The sequence below is a fragment of the Erpetoichthys calabaricus genome, chromosome 18 (assembly GCF_900747795.2).
Source record: "Erpetoichthys calabaricus chromosome 18, fErpCal1.3, whole genome shotgun sequence".
NCBI classification, from domain to species: domain Eukaryota; kingdom Metazoa; phylum Chordata; class Cladistia; order Polypteriformes; family Polypteridae; genus Erpetoichthys; species Erpetoichthys calabaricus.
In genome coordinates this window covers 25,752,270-25,773,593 of record NC_041411.2, presented here as the reverse complement: position 1 = coordinate 25,773,593, position 21,324 = coordinate 25,752,270, and the positions used below count along the sequence as shown (strand labels likewise).

The window sequence follows — 21,324 nt, the reverse complement described above, 5'->3', positions numbered from 1 at the left end:
TATCAAGTTTATTACTGTGCTTCAGCATTCGCAGACACCACAGGGGAGGGAGGGGAAGGACTTTTAAAAAGCCCGCCCCTCGTCGCCGATTGGTCAGCCACGGTGTCACATCTCATTTTTTCCTGGAAAGTACTTGGAAGACTATCAAAGGCATTTCCTGAGAAGCGGCTGATGGGCGGACAGAGCGATGCAGAAAATAGCCGAGCACAGAAAGCGAGAGGTAGGAGGGGAAAGAGGGCGGGGCGATCCGTCCAAAACGGCGCTCCTACCTTTGACGTCACAAAGCCTTTCTCAGAATACAATTCCTGGAAGGTCGAGCGTCCCCCCTCCTCACTCCTCTGTTAAATAAAGCGATCGGCACAGATCAAGCAGCACAGTATTGCCCAGCTTCGCCGACCCACTTTCTATTTTCACTGTACTGCACCGGCTGCTCCTCGAACTGCAGTCCGAAAGCGGTAACTTGGAGGCTGTATTTTGTTCTGTTTTTTAAATTATGTATTTATTTATTTCTTGTGGACGATAACCCAGGATATCTGTCGACTTTCGATTTGTTCTTTTTTGGGATATTATTTTTTTTTTGTCGTCTGAAGATTCAACGCGACCTACCTCACCGAATTTGGATATGATTCTGTGCGTCCAGGGGTAAGTTTCTCTTTCGCTGTACGTACTGAATGGCAATTTCCTTAACTAAACCTAAACTGCGAAAAAAAAAAATAGAAAGAAAAGGGGCATCTGCCTTCACTTTAGGGGTACACACGGACTGACACCGAGAAAAGGCAAAGACACGGGTGGGGCTCTGGATCCGTGGGGAGCTGGAAACGACCAGAACCCCGGCAAGAGAAGTCCACCCCTCCCAGTGGATTTCCATAAATGAACAAAATGGAAGTGCAATAAGAGGGCTTGAGAAAGTGGATAGATGTCCGAAGAAAAAGTTCAAGTGTGACTCTGACGACCCGCTTGTAATTGTGTAAGTTAGCCGTCAGAACTTTACACGGGTAGGTTTGTGTAGTTTTAAAGAGACGTTAATCTTAGCTGATCGCCACTTTTCTATGAGATGAAGTCACAGGTTGTTAGAGCGCTGGATCTCATCAACATGGAGTCTTTTCTGTCTATCTGTGGATTGTATCTCATTTGTGCACGATACACAGCCCTATAAATTCCACGGAGTGACCCAAACTCATTTAAACGCGGCGTCGCCTCTCCCACACCATGAAGGCTCTTAGTGTTGCTGTGCGCTCGCCTGCTTGATTGTACGCGCCGCACTTCATTCTCGGTCGCCTCTTTAACAACACGCTTGGTTTACTGCGGCGGTGTTTTTGTTTTATTCCGTGAAACCAGCACGCATGTTTTATAATCTCCGACTAGCTTCGGGGGGCTCTGTCGCCCGGTGAAACGCCTTGATGAGGTAACAGCAAAGAAGCAACCCGAACAGCATCGCGAGTGCAGCTTCGGATTCCACAGCAGTCCACTAGTTAAAGACCGGAATGCAGTTGGGGGGGGGGGGGGGGGTTGGCAAGTGTCCCAACCCGGACAGACATTTGGGGTGCACTCTGACATCCTCCAGGGGAGAAGGCGAGACTTGCAGGATTTGTCCTCTAACGGGGTTCCCAAAGTGCCCCTTCGAGTGTTTACCGCACCTTCCCCAGCTATGGCGGAGTAGGGGGGGGGGTTATTAGTACTGCGCCTTACAGAGTGATGGCTTTCACGTGGGGCTTTTATCAAGTTTGTTTCCAGGCCTATCAGCTAATCTGGACTGACCGGGTGAGTGTGTGCCAGTCAGGTGGCATCCCTCAACAGAGTTGGTTCCCGACTTTACCCCGTGTAGGCACGACTCTGTGAAAGGGTTAGCTGGCAGCTGGATGGCGTGTTTATTTTTTTGATGAACACCCTTGTTGTCGTCTCCCATGGCACATCTTAATCTTCTGTTCGTAGAAGTGAGGGCAGCGGTGCTTCCTCTGTGCCAGGCTGCCTTTTTTTTTTTTTTCGTGTGGAGTGCCCAGTGGTCTTTGACTCTTTTATACTTTCGACACCTCAGAGGTGTTCAGGCCGTCCCCCAAAGAGCAGCCATTTTCCGTTTTATGGAGTGTCTTTCTCTCACATAGCCATTCACAAGAACAGGGAGAACATTAAGAATATTGTGTGCCCGGGCTCAGGCCATGGCTGCGCTTCAAGGTGTGGGGAAAGGAAATTATTTTTCACATGCAGTGAACATCCAGTCCTGTTAGTGAAAGGCGCTATATTAACATCACCTGGCTGTGCTCTGCAGCGGTGCCACACCATAGCCTCTAGGTGGCAGATGTCTGTGCTTTGGGTTGGATCCATGTGGCACTCCTTCATCATGATTTTCAGAAGGTGCTGGCATCAGAGTGGCATCCCATCTTTATGGTCCTGGCACTGTGTTGGTCTCCACTGGCAGTGGCCAGAAGGTTCCAGCTGTAGGGCAGTGTCAGAGTGGCTGCCAGTCCTCCTTTGTGCCAGTGGAGCCGCCAGATGCTGAAGTGAGTGACGGGGCGGGTAAGGCCTGGCCTGGCACAACTGGCTGCCCCCTTTCCAGCACCCTGGATGTTAACGTGTCCAGTGAATAACTCGACTAACACTGTGTTGTTCTCCTCTTCTTGCAGTCCAAGACCGCTGCTACCTCAGGCGGCTGCAGACATCCTGCCCTTGCCAGCCATCGCCGCCGAGGTGCTGGGACACCCGGAGAGACGTGAGAGCAGCACAGCACGGCCAGATAGCCACAGCGCCTTCTTGATGCACCAGCTCCCTTCTCCCTGTCTGAAGGGGAGTCCGGAGGTTAGAGATCCTGGGAAGGACTTGCGCTGCATTAAAAAGACCCTCAACTATCTCGATATCTCAGGTAGGTGCTGTCCGCCGGTGGGCTGCGCATCCTCACCTTGGGTTCCAAGTTGGAGCCGCATTGACCTGTGGGCTCAGCTGTGGGTCCACCTCAGGACTCAAGTGTTTTGGAAAGGGAGAGATGTCAAACACGGAAAGGCAGTGGACACATTGGCACACCTGTTTCATGCGTCCTCAAATCCCTTTTCTTGCACTATGGCAGAAGAGTCTGGTTACCCAGTACTGCTGAGATTAGCCGTTGCCTGTGACTGGTAACATATTGATATGGACAGCCTGGTTGAACCCTGATGCCCGAGTGCCATTTCTCTTAAGCCGTGCCCTGAGTGTATAGAGAAACGTTCACTTTAACATTCTGGGGTGTTCTGAGTGAACACTGTGGTCCATGCAGACAATGAAGCTCATTGTAGGAGTGGTCGGCAGCTCCAGCACTGAGTGCCCATCATCATTACTCACTGGACAAGTGGCAAGCTGTAGTCACCCAGAACTGGCACAGCGTTTGCCACTTTCCGTCATGATATTAGAAGACAGAAGTGGCCGCCAGCCTTATCAAGCCATACATGAGCTTGATGGTGGAAAAAGTGGGCACAAGGGGCAGAAACAGATGGGAGGCATCTGGTGATGTGTCTCCACCTGGAGTTGATCCTGTGCAGAGTGAACAAGGTTGCATTCTGTTGGTGTCGGACGTATGCCGTCTTATTGATGGATGCTGTTTTCAGTCTTGTCGGCAAGATTCGGGTTGGGGTTGACCGCATTCAGAATTTTCGTCTCTTTGGGGTACAAATCAGATCTTCAAGTCTTTGGATCATTTTGGGTCGCCTTCTGTCTGCACCATTGCACACACACTGGCATCCTGTGGCCATCAGAGATTCTATTGGCCAAAACATGGCACAGATTTCCTGCCACTGCAAAAACCAGCATACTCGGGTTACAGGAGCACTGTCACCAAAGAGGGCAGCTGCCACTATGACAGACCCCCAAATATAACATATTAAGACTTTGTTTTTCCTCTTTTTCTGTGGCAGGATGGTATTGGGGTGCCATTACGGCCAGTGAAGCCAAGGCGGAGCTGCAGCAGGCAGAGGAGGGCACCTTCCTGGTGAGGGACAGCAGTCACCCCATGTACATGCTAACTCTGTCGGTGAAGACCAACCGAGGGCCAACGAACGTGCGTATTGAGTACAGCCATGGCCTGTACCGCCTGGACTCCAGCTGCCTGGCAAAGCCCCGCATCCTTGCATTCCCCGATGTCCTCAGTCTTATTCAACACTACGTGGGCTCGTGCCGCAGCGGAGGCCAGCCAGAGGCTGTCCCAGAGGCCCAGGTGGCACCCTCCCTGCAGAAGGACAGTGCTGTGTTACTAAAGCTTGTGCGGCCGCTGCACCGCCGGGATTCCTTCCCCTCCCTCCAGCATCTCACGCGGCTTACCATCAATCGACTGGGTGCCAATCCCAGCCAGCTGCCCCTGCCCAGGCGGCTGCAGGAATACCTTCAAGAGTACCCCTTTCCGCTCTGAGAAACAGGCTGGCCATGCTGGCAGAAACAAGAAGAGGCTCATGGCTAGCGGGACCGCCCAGAGGGGTACACTCCTGCTGGGTCCACGCGAGGGACCATCCAGACGGCCTTTCCCCGTGTGTCAGCAGCCACGGCCCAGCTGAGAAGACGGGCCTCTGAGGTTGGCGGCTGCACTGAAGTCTCGGCCAGTCTGGCAAAGAGAGCAGCTTTAGGGCAAAGCAAAAGACGATTAGGACACAAGGGACGCTTTGTCTTCACGTTGTTGGTGTTTGCTTGTAAATATGTACAAATGCAGAACTTTTTTAAATTTATTGAAATACAAAACAAAGTGAAAGTTCCAGTTGTGTGCATGCAGAATTTTGTCTTGAAATAGTTTAACAGCTGCTGCGCGAGGGGAATACCAAAACTTCAAAGTGGCCATCACTGAATGAGAGAGGCACAGGACACGAGTCCACTATAGCTGCCCACTTGCCCCTTAGCCCGGTCACATCTCTGCCCCTTCAGTGCAGGCCTTGCGAATTGGAGGACTACATGTCAGTAAATTGGTCGGGGCTCAAGTTCACACCCACCCTAAGCTACTTCATGTACTGAGTGTGCCACACGTGTCCACAGTCTGTCAAAATCACGCAGGTCATATATTTTAGGCCAATCTTTCAGGACTGGCATTCTGTGCTCATCTACGCTTGATACTCCAAATGGGACCACCCCCCCCAGTGCTACTAAATCTGGAAGCTCTAAAATTCATGGGGGGATGACCCCCATACCCCCTACTCTCTGGGCTAATGTTAATAAATCTGGTCATTCATCTGATCGAATGCTTCTAGATTTGGATGCTTGAAGCTCCGAGGGGGAAGCTCCCAGCTGGAACTCACTCTGATCTAATAATATTAAATCGGGAGGGTCAAAACTCCAATAGGAACCTCCCACCCAACCATCCTCCAATCAAATGGTACAAAATCGGGATGTTTGAAACTCCCAAAGGGCCTCTCTCCACTCTCGCCCACTTCCGATATCAACCTGCATGGTCTGCAAAGACTTCCTTGTTCTTCAGCTAGTCCACCAGTCAAAAGTCTTGGAAAACTGATAGCGTATAGACGATTAAGCATCTATCGAGGGTGCCAGTTCAAATTCTAGATCGGATGTCTCCCCTCCATCTAACTTTAGTCTTTGCTAGGAGTGAGCATGGCCCTTTGGGTAAAGAGCCTTGAGCCCGTTTGGTTGCCCAGAGCAGGTCATGCAAGGCAGAGGACATCTTTACCTGCATGTGACACCCCACCAAGCACCATGCTCACCTAGATGTGATCATGTAGCTTAGATTTACCAGCATCAAGTTCATATCCCATGTTCCTAGCAAGGGGTTTGGAAGTCCTCTTGGGTTTCCTCCCTCAGTCCAAAGACATGCAGGTTAGGTGGCCTGGCAATGCTAAAATGGCCGTATGTATGTGTGTATGTGTGTGTGTGTGCAGGGGTTGTTCCTGACTTCTACCTCATACTTGTTTGGGTAGACTCCAGCTTTCCTATGACCCTGCTATGGATAAGTGAGTTTGAAAAGTGGATGGATAGGTGAATGGACTTCAAATACCATCATTCTATGAGCACATATGTTCAAATGCCTCTATTGTTGCGCTGGTTATGTAAGGCACTATAAACTAATATCTTGTTTTGAAGGTTGTCATGTGCACTTACGATATTTTAAGATAATGTAGCCCATCAACACAGTGCCGTATAGCACCTTTCCATACTGAGCACTATCTCCAGGCGCTATAAACAGTGTGTGTTTACTAGCCTTGCCGATAAGCAGGATTCAGATAACACAAGTGCTTAGTCCACAGCACACAACAAACTTCACAACAACATATAGGTATATAGCGCCTTACTCACTCTACACATCTGTATTGTAAATGTTTGCAATTATTTTGTGAGTCACATGACTTCCCGAAGGTCACACACTGTGTCTGGGGATTGAACAGGCCTTGCAGTCCCATCACGCTGGCACGATCGCACTTCACAGGCACACGCCTGCAGCTGTCAGGCCGATTGAATGTCTTGGTGTCTGTTGCTGCTTCACAAGGCAAAAACACAAATGGCTTGAAACTCCCTTGAGGGAAAATATGAAATTTGGCAAGGTGAACACTAAATAAGGGTAACACTAACCCAGAGGCACTGGTGGAATTCTGGGCCGAGTTACAACCGTCACTTCACTCAAAACACACAACCGTCCACAGGTATGCTTGGCGTCCCAGTGTGAATGTGTGTGCCTGGCAAGTGTGTCGCACTAACAATCGCAGGCGAGAAAACTCCTGGCAGTGTTACGTCAGATGCCACAAGTCCTCTGCAGAGTAATCAGAGAGGATTTGCAAATGCAGAACATGAAGCTATGGGGCCAGGCAGGTAGAAGAAGGGAGGTCTTAACAGCTCATAATCTCTTGACTCACGGCTTGGAGAACTTGGTGAGCAAGGCCTCTCTTAGCCATTTTTTTCAGCACACATCTCCACACTTGACAGCCAAAGCTGTAGACAGAAAACAATCCTTGTGAAGCTGTCGGGCAGTTGTCGTGCCAGTTTGTCAGGACTGCATGCCCTGAGGGGATTGCTGAATGTAATAGCAGGGCGACACACATCAGGTTTGTTCAGCTTTGCTTTCTTTACCACAGCTTTCTCAACAAGATGGCGTTAAAGTGATGAATAACACGGTCTGCTCACCAGGACCTCATGTGGTCAGGAAGACGCACTTCATTCTGACAGATTCAAGTCCCGTAAACTCTGACGATGACTTCATGACGGGTGTTAATTACAGCAACGCCTTCACAGGACCTTAGATCCTTAGTAACACCTTGGTGGGTAGAACATTTATGAGTGCTATTTTAAGAGCATCCTCTTTAATAAAACCCCTGTGTGCGTCCAGTGTCCATGTGTGTGTGTGTGTCTTCTGGTGAAGTGCGCATGCACGGGGCACGGTGTGATGCTTCAAAGGCCGCCTGACGCGTCACACAAGACAGAGAGGGCGGGACCTATAAAATATCACGCGGCCGATCCAATCGGATTTCGGTAAATGAGGTAAGACCTAAAACAGAAAACGGGTACTGAGACGCGGAGACCAGCTTCCCCATTGTTGTGCAAGTGTTCACTCTGAGGATGTCAGATTTGTGATTAAGAAGCCTGGCCCGGTAAAGTGTCAGTCGTTGAAGGGGTTTTCCTAAATATATACGAATTTTCATGATATTACAATAAAATGACTTTTAAAAGTAGATTTATTTTCACGCACATTACATCAGTTGCTGGGGAGAATCTGCTGATTGCCCACTGTTGTGACAGAAAATTAAACGCATATTACGGACAGCAAAGCCGTCAGAGAAAATTACAGGCATTTTACGGAAAAAATTTAATGAGGTAAAAGTACCCTTGCCATTTAATATAGACTGTTCCTACTAATGTTTATGGACTACTGTTCTAGCGCCCGTTATTGTAACAGGCTTAATGTCTAGTGTGTTAATAACAATGTAATAGTGTAGCCTTGGGACAGAAGTCCACTCACTCCTATAGGCTTTGTTAGGCCCCACTAGGAAGTTGTCACATTTTATGACATTGAATCCTACTGGGTTTAATTTGGCTTTTTTGACACTGATTAACAGAAAGGAATTCTTTAATGATAAGGTGAAAACAGATCTCCGCAAAGTGGTTTAAATTAATTGCAGGTATAAAATACAAAATAATTGATCTCATGTGTATTCACCCCCTTTATTATGACACCCCTAACTCGGCACTGGTGCGACCAACTGGTTTTAAAAGTCACAGAATTAGTTCAATGGAGGGGATTTCTCTTGATTGTGGTCTAAATGCACCTCATTTGGAAGGTCCAGCATGTGGTGAGTCAATATGGTGGTCTGCCTTACACCTTAAGGACAAAAGAACAGTCCAAGGAACTCCATGAAAAGGGGCCTGAAAAGTCAGGGGATGGAGACAAGGAACTATCCAAATCACTGAATATCCCAGGGAAATCTACCATTACTGCGGTGGGTTGGCACCCTGCCCAGGATTGTTTCCTGCCTTGTGCCCTGTGTTGGCTGGGATTGGCTCCAGCAGACCCCCGTGACCCTGTGTTCGGATTCAGCAGGTTGGAAAATGGATGGATGGATGAAATCTACCATTAACATCTTGCCTGAAGAAGGGGCCTGAGTTGCCTCAAAAGCTTGCATATTGAAATCTTTTTAGTTAACCAATAAAAGGTGTCATTTTGCTTGGCTTTTCTCTACATTCATAATGGCTAACACGGTACAACACCCTCGTATTAAGAAATAGAAAGAGGCTGGCACAGATGGAAATCTGTAAGAAGAAGACAAGTGAGGGAGGCCATCAAGAGACCCTCTGAAGGAGGTGTGAGGTCCAGTGGCTCAGATTGGAGAGACTGTGAAGACCACGACTGTTTTCCCGAGTGCTTCATTAGTCACCGCTTTATGGGAGAGTGACAAAGAGAAACAAAAAAGGCACATGACACTTCATCTAGGATTTGCCTGAAGGCATATACATAGGTGACTCAGTTGTCAAGCAGATGATTTTATGATTTCATGACACCAACATTGAGCTTTTTATGGCTATGAGACTACTGTAAATACCTTGTTACAGTGCACAATATCAAATATACTGTGGAGTAGCAGACCATAGAAGGCTTATGAGGATTTAGGGTAAAATGAATGCAGCAAAATATGGGGAGTCCTGGAGGAAAAGTCGATGCAGTCTCGAAGAAACCTGCACCTGGGGAGAAGATTCATTTCCTAACAAGATGACGACACCAAGCATAAAGCAAAAGGCTCCACAAGAATGGCTTCAAATCAACACTGTGACTGTCCGGGAGTGGCCGAGTCGAGTGCAGATCTCAGTCCAGCGGAGAACTTGTGGCTGGACTCCGGGCTGGATTAAGACGAAATTGGGCCTGTTGCTGCAGCGCGACAAAAGGCCTATTTTTTCTTGGCATTTCTGCTTGTGCATTCGACACTCACCGTACACGCTCACTCAGACCGACCAAGGAGTCTTAATTGCTTGTGACACAACCAGCCAGCCTTTATTGAACATGAATAATAATAACGATGTAGTATCCTAACAACTCGAGATTAACATCAAACTATGTAACATCAACATTCAATAGCAATTGTCTGAAAAGTGCACTTAATGCAGAAAAGGCGAAACCAGATGAACTTAACCGAGGCATGTCACCCTAGCTACTGCGCTAGTGCTGCTTACTTATATTGCTGTTTTTCGAGCCTTAGCAAGCGCAAATTCTTCGATCGTGTCAGTGAAGTCAAGGCTGCGCAGCAGCTCATGCTCAGTGCTCATAAGGGCCAGCATACTTAGCCTTTCCTGCCCCAAGTTGACTATTCCCAACTTTGAGAAGCTCTGTTCGCCGGAGGCATTGGACACCATCATGCACAGATAGATGCGCAACCCAATCCCGACGTTTGGAAATGTCTGAGAAAAAATTTAACGATGACAAAAGCCTGTACATGGTAAGCTCTGCTGATTTGTTCACAGTCACCGGTTTCTGAGTGCGCATAAATGCAGCAAACTGTACCAGTGTGTCTTCCAAGTCATCTGGATACGAGGAAACGAGATTCTTAGCTTTGTCCTCGAACGCAACTAAATTACTAAGTAAACTGTTTAACGTAAAATTGATTGCATTAACTTGAAATCTTCGGTTAACAATAAACACGACGTTATAGTTACGTCACAGCGCAAAGAACAATAGTAACTGTATAATAAGTAGCGCTGTGTCCAGGCGTCCCAAAAATCGGACTCCAAATTTCATTCTAAGAATTATTTTGAGGTTAATATAGCAAAGGAAAACTGTTCAGCTTCCGGAAAATTCTTGTCTGTTTTCATCTGGGCCTATTTTAGGAATGGGCCTAATGCTGCAGCATCAATAGCACCCACCTTAATCCGCCCATGGCTGGAGTTGACAAAGGCTGATCAATCACGAGCCCCATGCAAGCTGACAGAGGTTCAACAGTTTTAGCAAAGAAAAATGGAGAGAAATGGCAGAGCTAACAGAGAGTGAGACCTAAGCACACAGACTCAAGGCCGTCATGGCTGCCAAAGGTGCATCTACTAAATACTGACTTGAAGAGGTGAGTACATATGAGATCACTTATTTTATGTTTTATATTTGTAATTATTTAAATCACTTTATCCAGAGATCCGTTTTCACTTTGTCACTAAAGAGTTTTTTGGATGTTAATCAGTATCAAAAACCCAAATTAAATCCACTGTCATTCAGTGTTTTCTAACAATAAAATGTGACAAGTTCAAGGGGAGTGAAGATGTTTTTTAGGCCCTGTACCTAACGGATTTTACAAAGCACACATCCCCAACGTGCAAAGAAGGATACTAAACAAAAGAGCACAAGATGATCCATCCATCCATTATCCAACCTGCTATATCCTAAGTACAGGGTCATGGGGGTCTGCTGGAGCCGATCCCAGCCAACACAGGGCGCAAGGCAGGAAACAAACCCTGGTCAGGGCGCCAGCCCACCGCAGGCACAAGATGATAAAGACAGTAATCCTTTGTGATCCACAGGCGTCAGTTGCAAAGGACCCACACGAATGTGAAAATTCGTTTTAGACCCTTGATTATTGTATATTCTAAGGTTATTGCACTAAATGCAATGCAAAAGTTGCAAAAAATGTGAGACAGAAAGATCACTGCGGAGTGATGTCACGCGTGAGGGGCTGGCTGCTGATTCAAAGAAGCCTTGTGTCCCCCAGACAAAGTGCGTACTTCAGCAGTTCTTTAGTGAATTGTGGCTGTTTCTAAAAAAATATATATAAACGTGCGTGTATATTTATGCTAGTAAACGACAAAAATTATTAATATTACAGATCCAAGAAAAAAAATCAAACAAAACACTAAGCACAATGCAAACGCTCACGACACAGTGCAGTTTCGCAGATGCAGATAATGGCGGTGAACGTATGAAGAGCCTCCTGAAAAGTTCTGTAAAGTCTTCTCCTGCCGTGATGCTGATGTACGTGTAGAAATGTAGGAGTAAAGAGCACTTCCCAGATGAAGACGTTTTCCAACTCAGACAAATTTGCACGAGCCAACAGATGCCGGACAAGAACATGGATCCAGAGAAAACTGTAACCTGATGGATGTTATTGTAGTCCAATTGTGCAGTGAAGTATCGAAACAAAAAGACATCACCGACTGATCCTGCTGGCTTGTTATAGCTGACTTTTAAAGCTGGCGTCCCCATCTTTCACCCAGCAGCTCTCATGGCAATGATGCAGTACTCTCGGGGCTACTGGGAGTTGCAGTCCGTTTAAAGTAGCAGGGCTACTGCATTGTCTGTGGTTGTTTGCAATAGTTCACAAAACCTGCAAAGTATTTTCCATTGAATTATTGATGACAAATTTGAGAATAGGCAGATCCACAAATCGTAAACGTGCGAATCACAAGGGCTGACCTGTAATTCTAATCCAAGATACATCATAGAGCAGTAGAGATCAGTTGGGCAGAGCCTACGTACAATATGACCGGGCTCCCAATCAAAGGTAAAATTAAATCCGCTGTGATTCAATGTTGTCTAATAATACAATATGAGAACTATCAAGGATGAGTTTTCAAAAGCACCGTATTGTCCAACATTGGGTGCAGGCATGACAGATCTCCAGACAGCTCAAGAAATTTTGGGCCACCAACCAGATCGTCCATTTTATTGTCTGTAGACAAATGAAAACAAACTAAAAAGAAAAAAAAATGCTCAAATAAGCGGTAATTCAACAATTGGAGAGTCGTGTGGTTGTAGTCGCAACTAGATGAGCTCCACCCAGGGGGTAGAGCCAGTAATGACACCTCATTCTGGGATGCCTGAGGTTTTTTGGCGGCTGGACTGGAAGGGTTGAAGTCAAATGTCTTCCCTCGGGGCATCTTCTCAGCACTTTTGGGAAAGAAGGAGATGACAATGTTGGCAGTAGTGGCCCCTCTTGTTTATGAGCCTGCGAGGAGGTCCTCAGTTTAAGTTTCTCTGCTGTACTTTGAAAGTGGTGTTAGACTTCTTGTCAATAAATAACCCAAACAAGATGGATGCAATAAAGAAAATAATACAATTTTATTTATACCATACGGATAAAAGAAGATGGATATATACAAGTATAAATATATAAGACAATTAAAAACAGCACAAAACATAAATCACAACAGCTTAGTTCAATGTTTTCTATTCAATAGAAAACTTATGAATTCTGATCTTTCAATTCATTGATTTTCTCACAGCTCGTCTGCACTGGCTTATCCTTTACTCATGTTTTCTTTGTGTGAGTGTGTGTGAGATGGTGCTCTGAAAAATCCTATCAGATTTAGGAATTAATTTATAACAGCTAAAGACATATCCTTTACAAAAGTTACTAAATTTCAGTTACAGTGATACCAATACCACAATACATTATCTGGCTGTATCCTAACTGCTAAGTTATAACTAATAGCTCTTTGACTCAAAGCCGATGTACATATGGTTTGGTGTAGGAGATGCTTTGTTCCTTTCCAGGATAGAAAGATCTTCAAGCGTGCTTTTCTTTCTTTCTTTGCACCCCTTGGTTGTGGGTGGTACTGCAGTTTTCTCTTTGAGGTTTTTACATACAATGTCCTCGGTTGCTAGTAAAGTTACACCTGCAGCTGGTGATCAGTCAGCTCCTGTCGTCAACAAGAGGAATGTATGGCGTCTTACGCATGTCCTTCTCTGCAAATGCACTTGGTTTCCTTAGCAAGGTTTGGACTTGTGGCCCCCTTGTCCAACTCCAATACAGACCAGACTTCTGCCCTCCTAGTCCTGCACCATATTGCCTTTCATAGTTAAAGGGATTGTTCTAACCTTTGTTGCGGTAAGGAGACTGTGGAAGATTGTGGGTTCGCTTCCCGGTTCCTCCCTGTGTGGAGAGCGCTTTGAGTACTGAGAAAAGCGCTATATAAATGTAATGAATTATTATTATTACGGCCACAACCTATAGGTCTATGGAGTCCTACTTTAAACCGCAGAACTTACAGTCGGGTTGAGAGCACTGAGCGTGATAGAGTGAGCCCACCTTTGGGGTGTGTTAGGCATTTTTAAAGGAAGGAGTAGGTGTCTTGCAATTGGTTTCTTGGTTGGGAATTGGAGCAAAGTTTCGTCCATCATGGTTGATAATTACTGAGATATTGTCCTTTGTCTCTGAACCAAGTATTTAGATGTTGTCACTGGGTGACTGATCATGTTATTAGATAAGGTGTAGACACTGAATTCTAAAGAGGCCCTGTGGAGAGGGAACTAAGACTCTTCAAGAATGTCTGGTAGCAGCTTTATTTAGCCAGGGCTTGCCTTTCAGTCATGGCAAAGTGGATAATGGCAGTCTGCCCTACACCTAACATCTCCTCCTTCCTGTGGTTGCTATTTATGAAAGTAATTGTGCGCATGCTCCAGAAAGTATGGTGCGCACTCCATAAAGTCCTTGGTATGTACACAAAGGGGTGCAGTTTGTGTGCCGTCCAGACACCGAAGGGGACACACCCCGTGGGGGGCGAAATTTGATAATACTAACTGACTGCCATTACCTGCTGGGGATCATTTATGAAAGAAAAAGGGGCTCACGCTCCATACGCCAAGGGACATGTGCTCTGCAGAGTCTGAGATGTGTTCACACAGAGATGGTGTATGTGTTACTAAAGGGGTGCACGCTCCAGACACCCCCATCTAATAAGCCTAATAATACAGAGGGGTGCTGTCTGTCTACCCCACCTAGGGCTGCAAATGGGCTTTGACCCTGTAGATTGTATCAAGAGTGTAATTTCAAGAACTTCGATTCGGCCATTTTGGAGTGATGCATTTTTTTCCCCCACCCTTCCCAATGAAGTTTCTGAAACGTCATGCTTATCACAGACTGTCATCAAGCTAAATAAGCAGGCTCAGTGGTCAGCCCAACGCCTCATGGCTCCAGAGCCCTTGTTTCCAATTCTGGACTCTGTACTGCCGTGTGACATTTGCACATTGTCCTCATGTCCACTTCCCCAGTTTTCCTGCTGCATGCTGAAGACATGCAGGTTAACCTATTTAGTGGTAACACTAAATTGACCCCATGTAGGTTGGTGTCCTGTCCAGGACTGCACTGGCTTCCATGTTGGAACAGTTGGATGTACCAATGCTGATTATGGAGACTTCTTGTGAATAGGACAGCGAGAGGGAAAGAATTTGGGGTGAGGATGCACTCTGCCGTGCAAGATATCTCACAGCAAGAAATATTTGATTTGCTTAGATCAACTGTCAATATTTTTGCTGCACTAGCATAAAAATAAGCATTTAGAGAAAAATAGCAGGAATTTCCCCATAACATTCTGGAATATTCCCCTAGAGAGCCACGTTTAGGTAGTTAACGGCAGTGCAGTCTGCTCAGCCGGCTATGTCTCAGCAACGTGATAAGCAGATTGTTAACACCAGCATAATCACACAGTCAGCAGAGCAGGAATTCGAGCTTCGAGGCTCCAGCCCATGTGTGAGTGCCGACCCGTCACTTGATGAGCTGCGTTTAGAGGATTAGCAGCAATGTCTTAATGCTGTCTGCAGGGCTCAGGCCACAAGGTGAGTCCAGTTCTTTAATCTATTCACCCACTCATACATTTTTATAACCTGCTTAATATTAATACAATGACAGGCCTAGGCTCATGGGGTGGGTTTAGAGCCTATCCACCAACAACAAGTGCAAAGGACGACTCAGTCCTGCAACGAGGGATGTTGTGAACTTGAGAGTTCCTAAAAGCAAAAATGGCAAAATACTTCAAAAGTGCAACTCCGGCTAGTCAGGAAAAGGGCAAATGTAGAATCCGCATTAATAAAAATATTTATTACTCAAAAAAGATGCTCTTTAACATATCTGTCTTTGGTTTAGTCTCTCTAGATTTCAGGTTTGGACTTGACTGCTTTGGATTGTCTTTTTATGTTAATCTTTTTTGATCTTATTTTTGTTCTCTTTTTCATTGTATATAAAAAAAATTCTTAATTCTAAAGATTCTTTGTGACTTGTCATTAAACTCCGGCCTTCTTGTTTTCTCTTCCTTGAAGGGGAATTTTTGTGTAGTGGTTTTTGAATTTTTACAATAAGTTTCCCCACTTTGGGCCTGTGCAGACTGACACCTGCATATGGACGTTTGGGGGTATGGCTGCCTTGGATGAGGCCTAACTATAAACATGTCAGTGAAGGTCCTGGCCTGGTTCTTCACTCTGGAGTGCTCTTATGCTTTTTATATGCACTTATTTAAAACAAACTGGCCATTCGGCCTGCCATGCCAATTTGGATGATAAGAGAAGGGAGAGATACAAACCCTTTTTGGCAGCCATTCTAGAACATTCTGAAGTGCTGAATGTACAAAGTGCATTTAGGGGGTTGATAACAATATAGAGTAATAACACAGCCTGTCCACCCCTGAACATTTTGAAGCAGTGAATTAACAAAATGTCTTTATAAAGTCAGTAAAATTATGCCAAGCTCGCTCAACATCCTGAGTTAACAGGCACCATCATTAATAATAAGAACACACATTCCAATGTCACCCTGAGCAGATAACATTATTCCACTGATATATGTACATATCTCATAAAGTCAATACTGGTGCTCAGGAGACGGACAGAAGAAGAGGCTGATGTCAATCGGTTAGACTTTTATTGAGTTTTAAAAGCTTTCCAGGTGGCATAGTGGATAGCAGTTCTGCTTCAGAGCCCCAAAAGCCTGGATTCGAATTCCAGGCCGGAGTGGAGTTTGCATGCTCTCCCTGTGTCTAAGTACTGTAGGTTTTCTCTGTGCTATACAGTACTTCTTCCATCTTTCAAAGAATTCCAGGTACATGTAGAGTTATCAGTTGACTCTGTGCCCCATAGTGACCCAGCAAGTGACTGGTATCGCACTGGGCTGGTGACACTACATGGAAACAGGTGCATTTCTGTTAGACAGTTAACAGATTATGTTATTACCCACTAAAAAGCCAGTACTTCAGGATATCCCACACTGAAGATTAATTGTAAAACTATATATAATTTGTTAACTAGTTTCCAGTCTGTTATACCCTGACCTGTTTTTTTGAATGGTTTCCAGTTTATCACATCTTGTCCTTTTCCTGTGACCATTTCCATTTGTCCCTCCTGATTGGTTCCAGGTTAGTAATACTCTGCTCTGCCTGATTACTGGTTTCTAGCTTATTACATCCTGTCCTTTGACAATGACTGATTTTTATTTATTTTTTTTACATCCCATTTTGTCCTCCCTGGTTGGTTCTGCTCTGTCTGATAGCTGGTTTCCAGTTTATTATATCCTGTCCTTTTCAAGTGACTGTTTTAAGTTATTATTATTATTTTTACCTCCTGCTTTGTCCTCCCTGCTCGGTTCCCATTTAATTATACTCTGCTCGGTTTGATTACTGGTTTCCAGTTTATTACCTCTGATCGCTTATTTTTTTCTACTCTCCTGAAGGGCTCCACTCCTTACTGTCCCCTCCGGCAGGTCCTCAGTCTGTCGCTGTCTGCTCTCCCTTTGCTTCCTCTGCCAGCCGGCCAGCCTGGCCCTCTCCACTTGAACTCCTCCTGTTCTGAAGCCCACGGCACCCGACAGGACCCGCCGCGGTGCACACCTGACTGACTGACAGACTGACTGGAGGGCGCTAATCCCAAGAAACAGCCGAACAGAGCGGAGCAGAAGGGCGATTCCAGGAATCCGTCTGGTGATTAAAGCCGAGTCGCACTTCCTAGAACTACGGCGAACACTGCAGCGCTCCTCACGTCTTCTCTGTCAGCCCCTGGGAAGCCCAGACGCGCGCACGCGCACACACACACAGGCGCACACACGCGTAAGGTCGACATTGTCCTAGAAATGGACGCCGGCCACTAAGGGTAACATTCCAAGGGACCGCGAAGTAGACAATGGCGAGACAGCTGTAGACGCGTAAAAATCGACAAAGAAAAATGAGTCATACGAGAAAATACCTGCGATGCCAGAGAAGAAGAAAAAAGTAACGGACCGAGCCAAACGACTCACGAGCGGCCCTTGGCAGGCAGGTGTGCGCGTCAGTTCCACAGGACACCTTTGGGGATTTCACGAACGCACGCGCTGTACTTCTAGAAAGAGCTCGAATGAAGCTCTCCGCCCTGGCTCTGTAAAGCCGACTCGGACATGCAGTGCCAATCTGGGGCCCTAAGTGGAACCTTCTAGTTGGGCCCCACTTACCCACCACGCCTATCCATGAATCCACTATTAGATAGATAGATAGATAGATAGATAGATAGATAACTTTATTAATCCCAATGGGAAATTCACATTCTTCAGCAGCAGCATTATTAGTAACAGCTTTAATTTGAACACTACATATATAAATAATTAGTAAATAAACAATGAAGAACACATTCCAAACTTAACTATAAGTTTGTAACATAAGTTTGAAAGTGAACGTGTAGGGTTTGTTTCGGTAGATTCTGCATACCACATCAGCACTCGTCTACATTTTCTGGAGGCAAAGCCATCTCTGAGGTCACATCACACGACAGGCGGCTTCTGTGCGAGGTCTGAGCTGCTGCTGCTGCTGATGATGATAGCCGAGCTGCTTACGTTCCTGTGCCATAGCTGACCTCAACAACGTCTAGACGAGCTGAAGGTCTGAAAAACTGGCAACTGGGAGTGTGGCTGCAGTCCGGAGGGCAATCCACAGATTTGGGGTTTAAGGACAATGAAATACCAATGAATTTTCTTCCTTTTTAAATGAAGCACTAAGTAGTAGCAGTAGTAGTAATATTAACAGTTTTAATGTGCTGTTACTCTTTGTTACTTCGATATATTCAGCGGTATCACTTATGAGGTGATGCAGCAAGAACAAATGCAGCAATTTTAATACTACTACTAATAATAAGGAGGATAATAATAAAATAAAATCTACCACTACTACTATTGAACATGATTAATAAACGTACTTAATGCATTAAATGCAGGGTTAAAATGAAGCACGTCCTTTAAAAAATGAACACGTGAATATGTCACCTACACTTCTATGAGTTTATCTAAGCTTCATTTTGTCCTTCGTACGACAGCAGATAGCAGTACAGCAGTAACTAAATCAGTAATGTTAGCTACCAATGAAATTAATTACAAGTTGACGTTCATCTTAGCTGATTGCTCTTCTTTTTTTGTACGTCAAAGTTGCGTGCCTGCTGCTTTCCCTCAGTGTGATCAGTGAGCCGCCTGTGTGTTGGTGGAATTCACAATCGTGTCCTCCGCGCACTTCACAAGTCGATTAGCGTTAGCAGCCTTTAACAACCCGTGTAGGTCCGGAGGTCAGCATTGGTGGTAATAAATGATCCACTCTCACATGTCAGCTAGATGCTCTAACATAATTTTTTGCTGAACACTCAACATCAAAACTGTTACACAGAATGCTACTGTTACTCCATTTGCATGTTTTTTACGGTGTTTACGTGCTGAGGCTGACGTGCTTGAGACGTGCTGACGTGAAGTTTGCAAACGCGAGAGGTCTGCTTGGTGTTTTCTGTATTGTGAGAGTTAATTAAAAAATACATTTTGCTCTTAAAACCTCGGGTTTTGGTTGCAGTGCGGGAATTTTAAAGTTTTTTTTTTTCCTTCAGAATATTTTTTTCTTCACCCGCACAAGAGCAGAAGTCGTTGTGTGTGTGGAGGTGCGCTTGGAAAGGTTCCTTGCACTTGAACTTGTTATCCGTATCTGAACTAGCATCGAGGAGGCAGGGTAGAAAGCAGCAGTAACTGATCTCAGCGTCTGTTAGCAAATAACCGCGTCGTCGTAACTGCGATTCCTTAGTTTAAAAGAAAAGTAAAAAAAGGCCGCGGATGACTTAAAGCAGTAAAGGTGAAGGCTCGGCGGTGCGCAGGTCAGTGGCCATCGTTAAGACGGCGATCAGGCACAATGTAGGAGCAGATAAGGTAATACAGTTTTATTTATTTGTTTATTTTAGATTGAACAGTCCTTAGCGGTCCAGAGGTAGAACAGTTAAGCTGGCGACAGCGTAAGGGTTCATTAATACGAGGGAATACAAAGAGTGCGAGTGGAGAGCTTTTAAGTAAGAGGGGCACAAAGTTAGGAGAAGAGACAGAAAAGTAAAGTTAACCTCCTAGAAGGACAAACAGCAGGCAGCTGAGAGGGAGAACAGTACAGGAGTTTAAGGGGACAGAAGGTGTTAAATAGCTGTAGCAGATCTTAGTGTTACCATTTAAATTAATTCATTTTAAGAAAAGAAAAAGTTAAGGCAGTTTTGCTAATCCCAAATCAAATTTTAATAAGGAGGACAGTGCAATGCAAGCCCTGTTTGACTTTTTTGATAATGGTTTGGAGGAGCCAGTTGTCTATGAGGGCTACATCTGCAGGAGATGCCAGCTGATCCAGCACCTGGAGCTCAGGGTTGATGAACTAGCCTGCGTTGTAGTAGAGAAATGGTGGACCTGGCCCTGGTGTCCTTTAGAGAGATAGTGTGCACCTCCTAAGGTGGTGGTGGGATTCCAGACCAGACAGGTAAAAAGAGGTGGGTCACAAGGCGTACGGTAAAGGGTGCACACTGTCCGGGAGCATCAACCCCAGACTTAGAAGCATCAAACCGTTATCAGGTACTTGCGGAGCTGGATGGTGTCTCTGATGATTCTGAGGTGGTAGGCAGGGATGAGGAGCCTCAATGGGCCACCGCAAAACCAGTTCCCAGGAAGAGAGGGGTAGTGATAGTTGGGGACTCAGTCATTATGGGATTTGAAGCACAGGTGTGCTCCATAGAGACAGAGAGTCTCGCACGGTATGTTGCCTTCCGTGTACTCAGGTGGGGGACCTCCCTGGAAGGGTGGATAGGCTCTTGGCCAGAGCGGGGGTGAATCCAGTTGTCCTTGTCCATGTTGGAACAAATGACATACATTAGGGTAGTCTGTCAGTTCTGTGTTCCAAATTCAAAGAGTTAGGTGCCAAGCTGAGGAGCAGAACTGACAAGGTAGTCTTCTCTGAAGTTCTGCCTGTGCCATGCGCCAGACCAGGTAAGACTGAGGAGATTAGAAGGCTTAACGTGTGGCTCAAATCTTGGTGCAGAGTAGAAGGGTATAGGTTTATGGGGCATTGGGACTCCTTTTGGAACAGATGGGTCCTGTTCCGCCGTGACGGGTTACATCTGAACCGGAGGGGCACCAATGTATTGGGGAGGTGTATGTGTAAGCTAGTCGAGGATTGTTTAAACTAGGGAATGGGGGGCAGGGAGTTTAGGACAGGCCAGGTTTAGATCTATACATGGAGGAACAAACAATGGTGTAGAAATAAAAATGCATAGTAATGTAATTTCTAACCCAACATTTAAATGTAGAAGGAAAAACACATTAAAAATAGCTTGCCTTAATGCTAGAAGTATCAAAAATAAGGTAAGTGAGTTGGAGTTGGAGTTGGAGATGTAGCAGAGCATAATTATGATATTATAGCAATAACGGAAACCTGGCTAAATAACAAAGATGGGGATGAGTGTAACACAGAGGGATACACATTTTTTAGGAAGGGTAGACAGAACAGAAAAGGAGGTGGGGTTGGTGTTTATGCCAAACAGAATTTAAATGCAAGTCCTCTTCAGTTGGACGATGAGCCCCATCTTAGTGAGGACATGTGGCTTCACCTGGAAAGAGGTCTTATTTTAGGAGGGTGTTATAGACCATCCAATTCAGACAGTAATTTTAACACACATCTTTTTAGTAATATCAAAAAGGAGTTATTATAGTCATGGGGGACTTTAATTATCCAAATATTACCTGGGATAACCTTGCAGGTGGAGGAGCACAAGAACAGGAGTCTTTAGAAGTAATCAGTGACTGTTTTGTAACACAGCATGTTAAAGCACCAACACGGGGTGAAGTCTGTCTGGATTTAGTATTTTGTAATAATCAGGATAGAATTGAGGATGTAGAGGTGATT

General features: G+C 45.5%; 1 protein-coding gene and 1 long non-coding RNA gene across 2 annotated transcripts; one reads left to right on the top strand and one right to left on the bottom strand.

Moving 5' to 3' along the window:
- Positions 1-256: 256 nt before the first annotated feature.
- cish (cytokine inducible SH2-containing protein) lies at positions 257-4,706 on the top strand. Its single transcript, XM_028824865.2, has 3 exons — positions 257-642; positions 2,622-2,857; positions 3,879-4,706. The coding sequence occupies exons 1-3, from the start codon at positions 623-625 to the stop codon at positions 4,367-4,369; spliced, it is 747 nt and encodes a 248-aa protein (XP_028680698.1). The 5' UTR covers positions 257-622; the 3' UTR covers positions 4,370-4,706.
- An 11,323-nt stretch (positions 4,707-16,029) lies between these two features.
- LOC114668872 (uncharacterized) lies at positions 16,030-17,190 on the bottom strand. Its single transcript, XR_003718931.2, has 2 exons — positions 16,817-17,190; positions 16,030-16,301 (listed from the first exon to the last, which is right to left on the bottom strand). It is a non-coding gene; the product is annotated as an uncharacterized LOC114668872 (long non-coding RNA).
- Positions 17,191-21,324: the final 4,134 nt, after the last annotated feature.

Bases quoted from the DNA above. Each gene is read 5' to 3' on its own strand.
- cish (XM_028824865.2), top strand. From the start codon at position 623: ATGATTCTGTGCGTCCAGGG. The intron at 643-2,621 runs GTAAGTTTCTCT...CTCTTCTTGCAG, and splicing joins ATGATTCTGTGCGTCCAGGG to TCCAAGACCGCTGCTACCTC. The intron at 2,858-3,878 runs GTAGGTGCTGTC...TTTCTGTGGCAG, and splicing joins CAACTATCTCGATATCTCAG to GATGGTATTGGGGTGCCATT.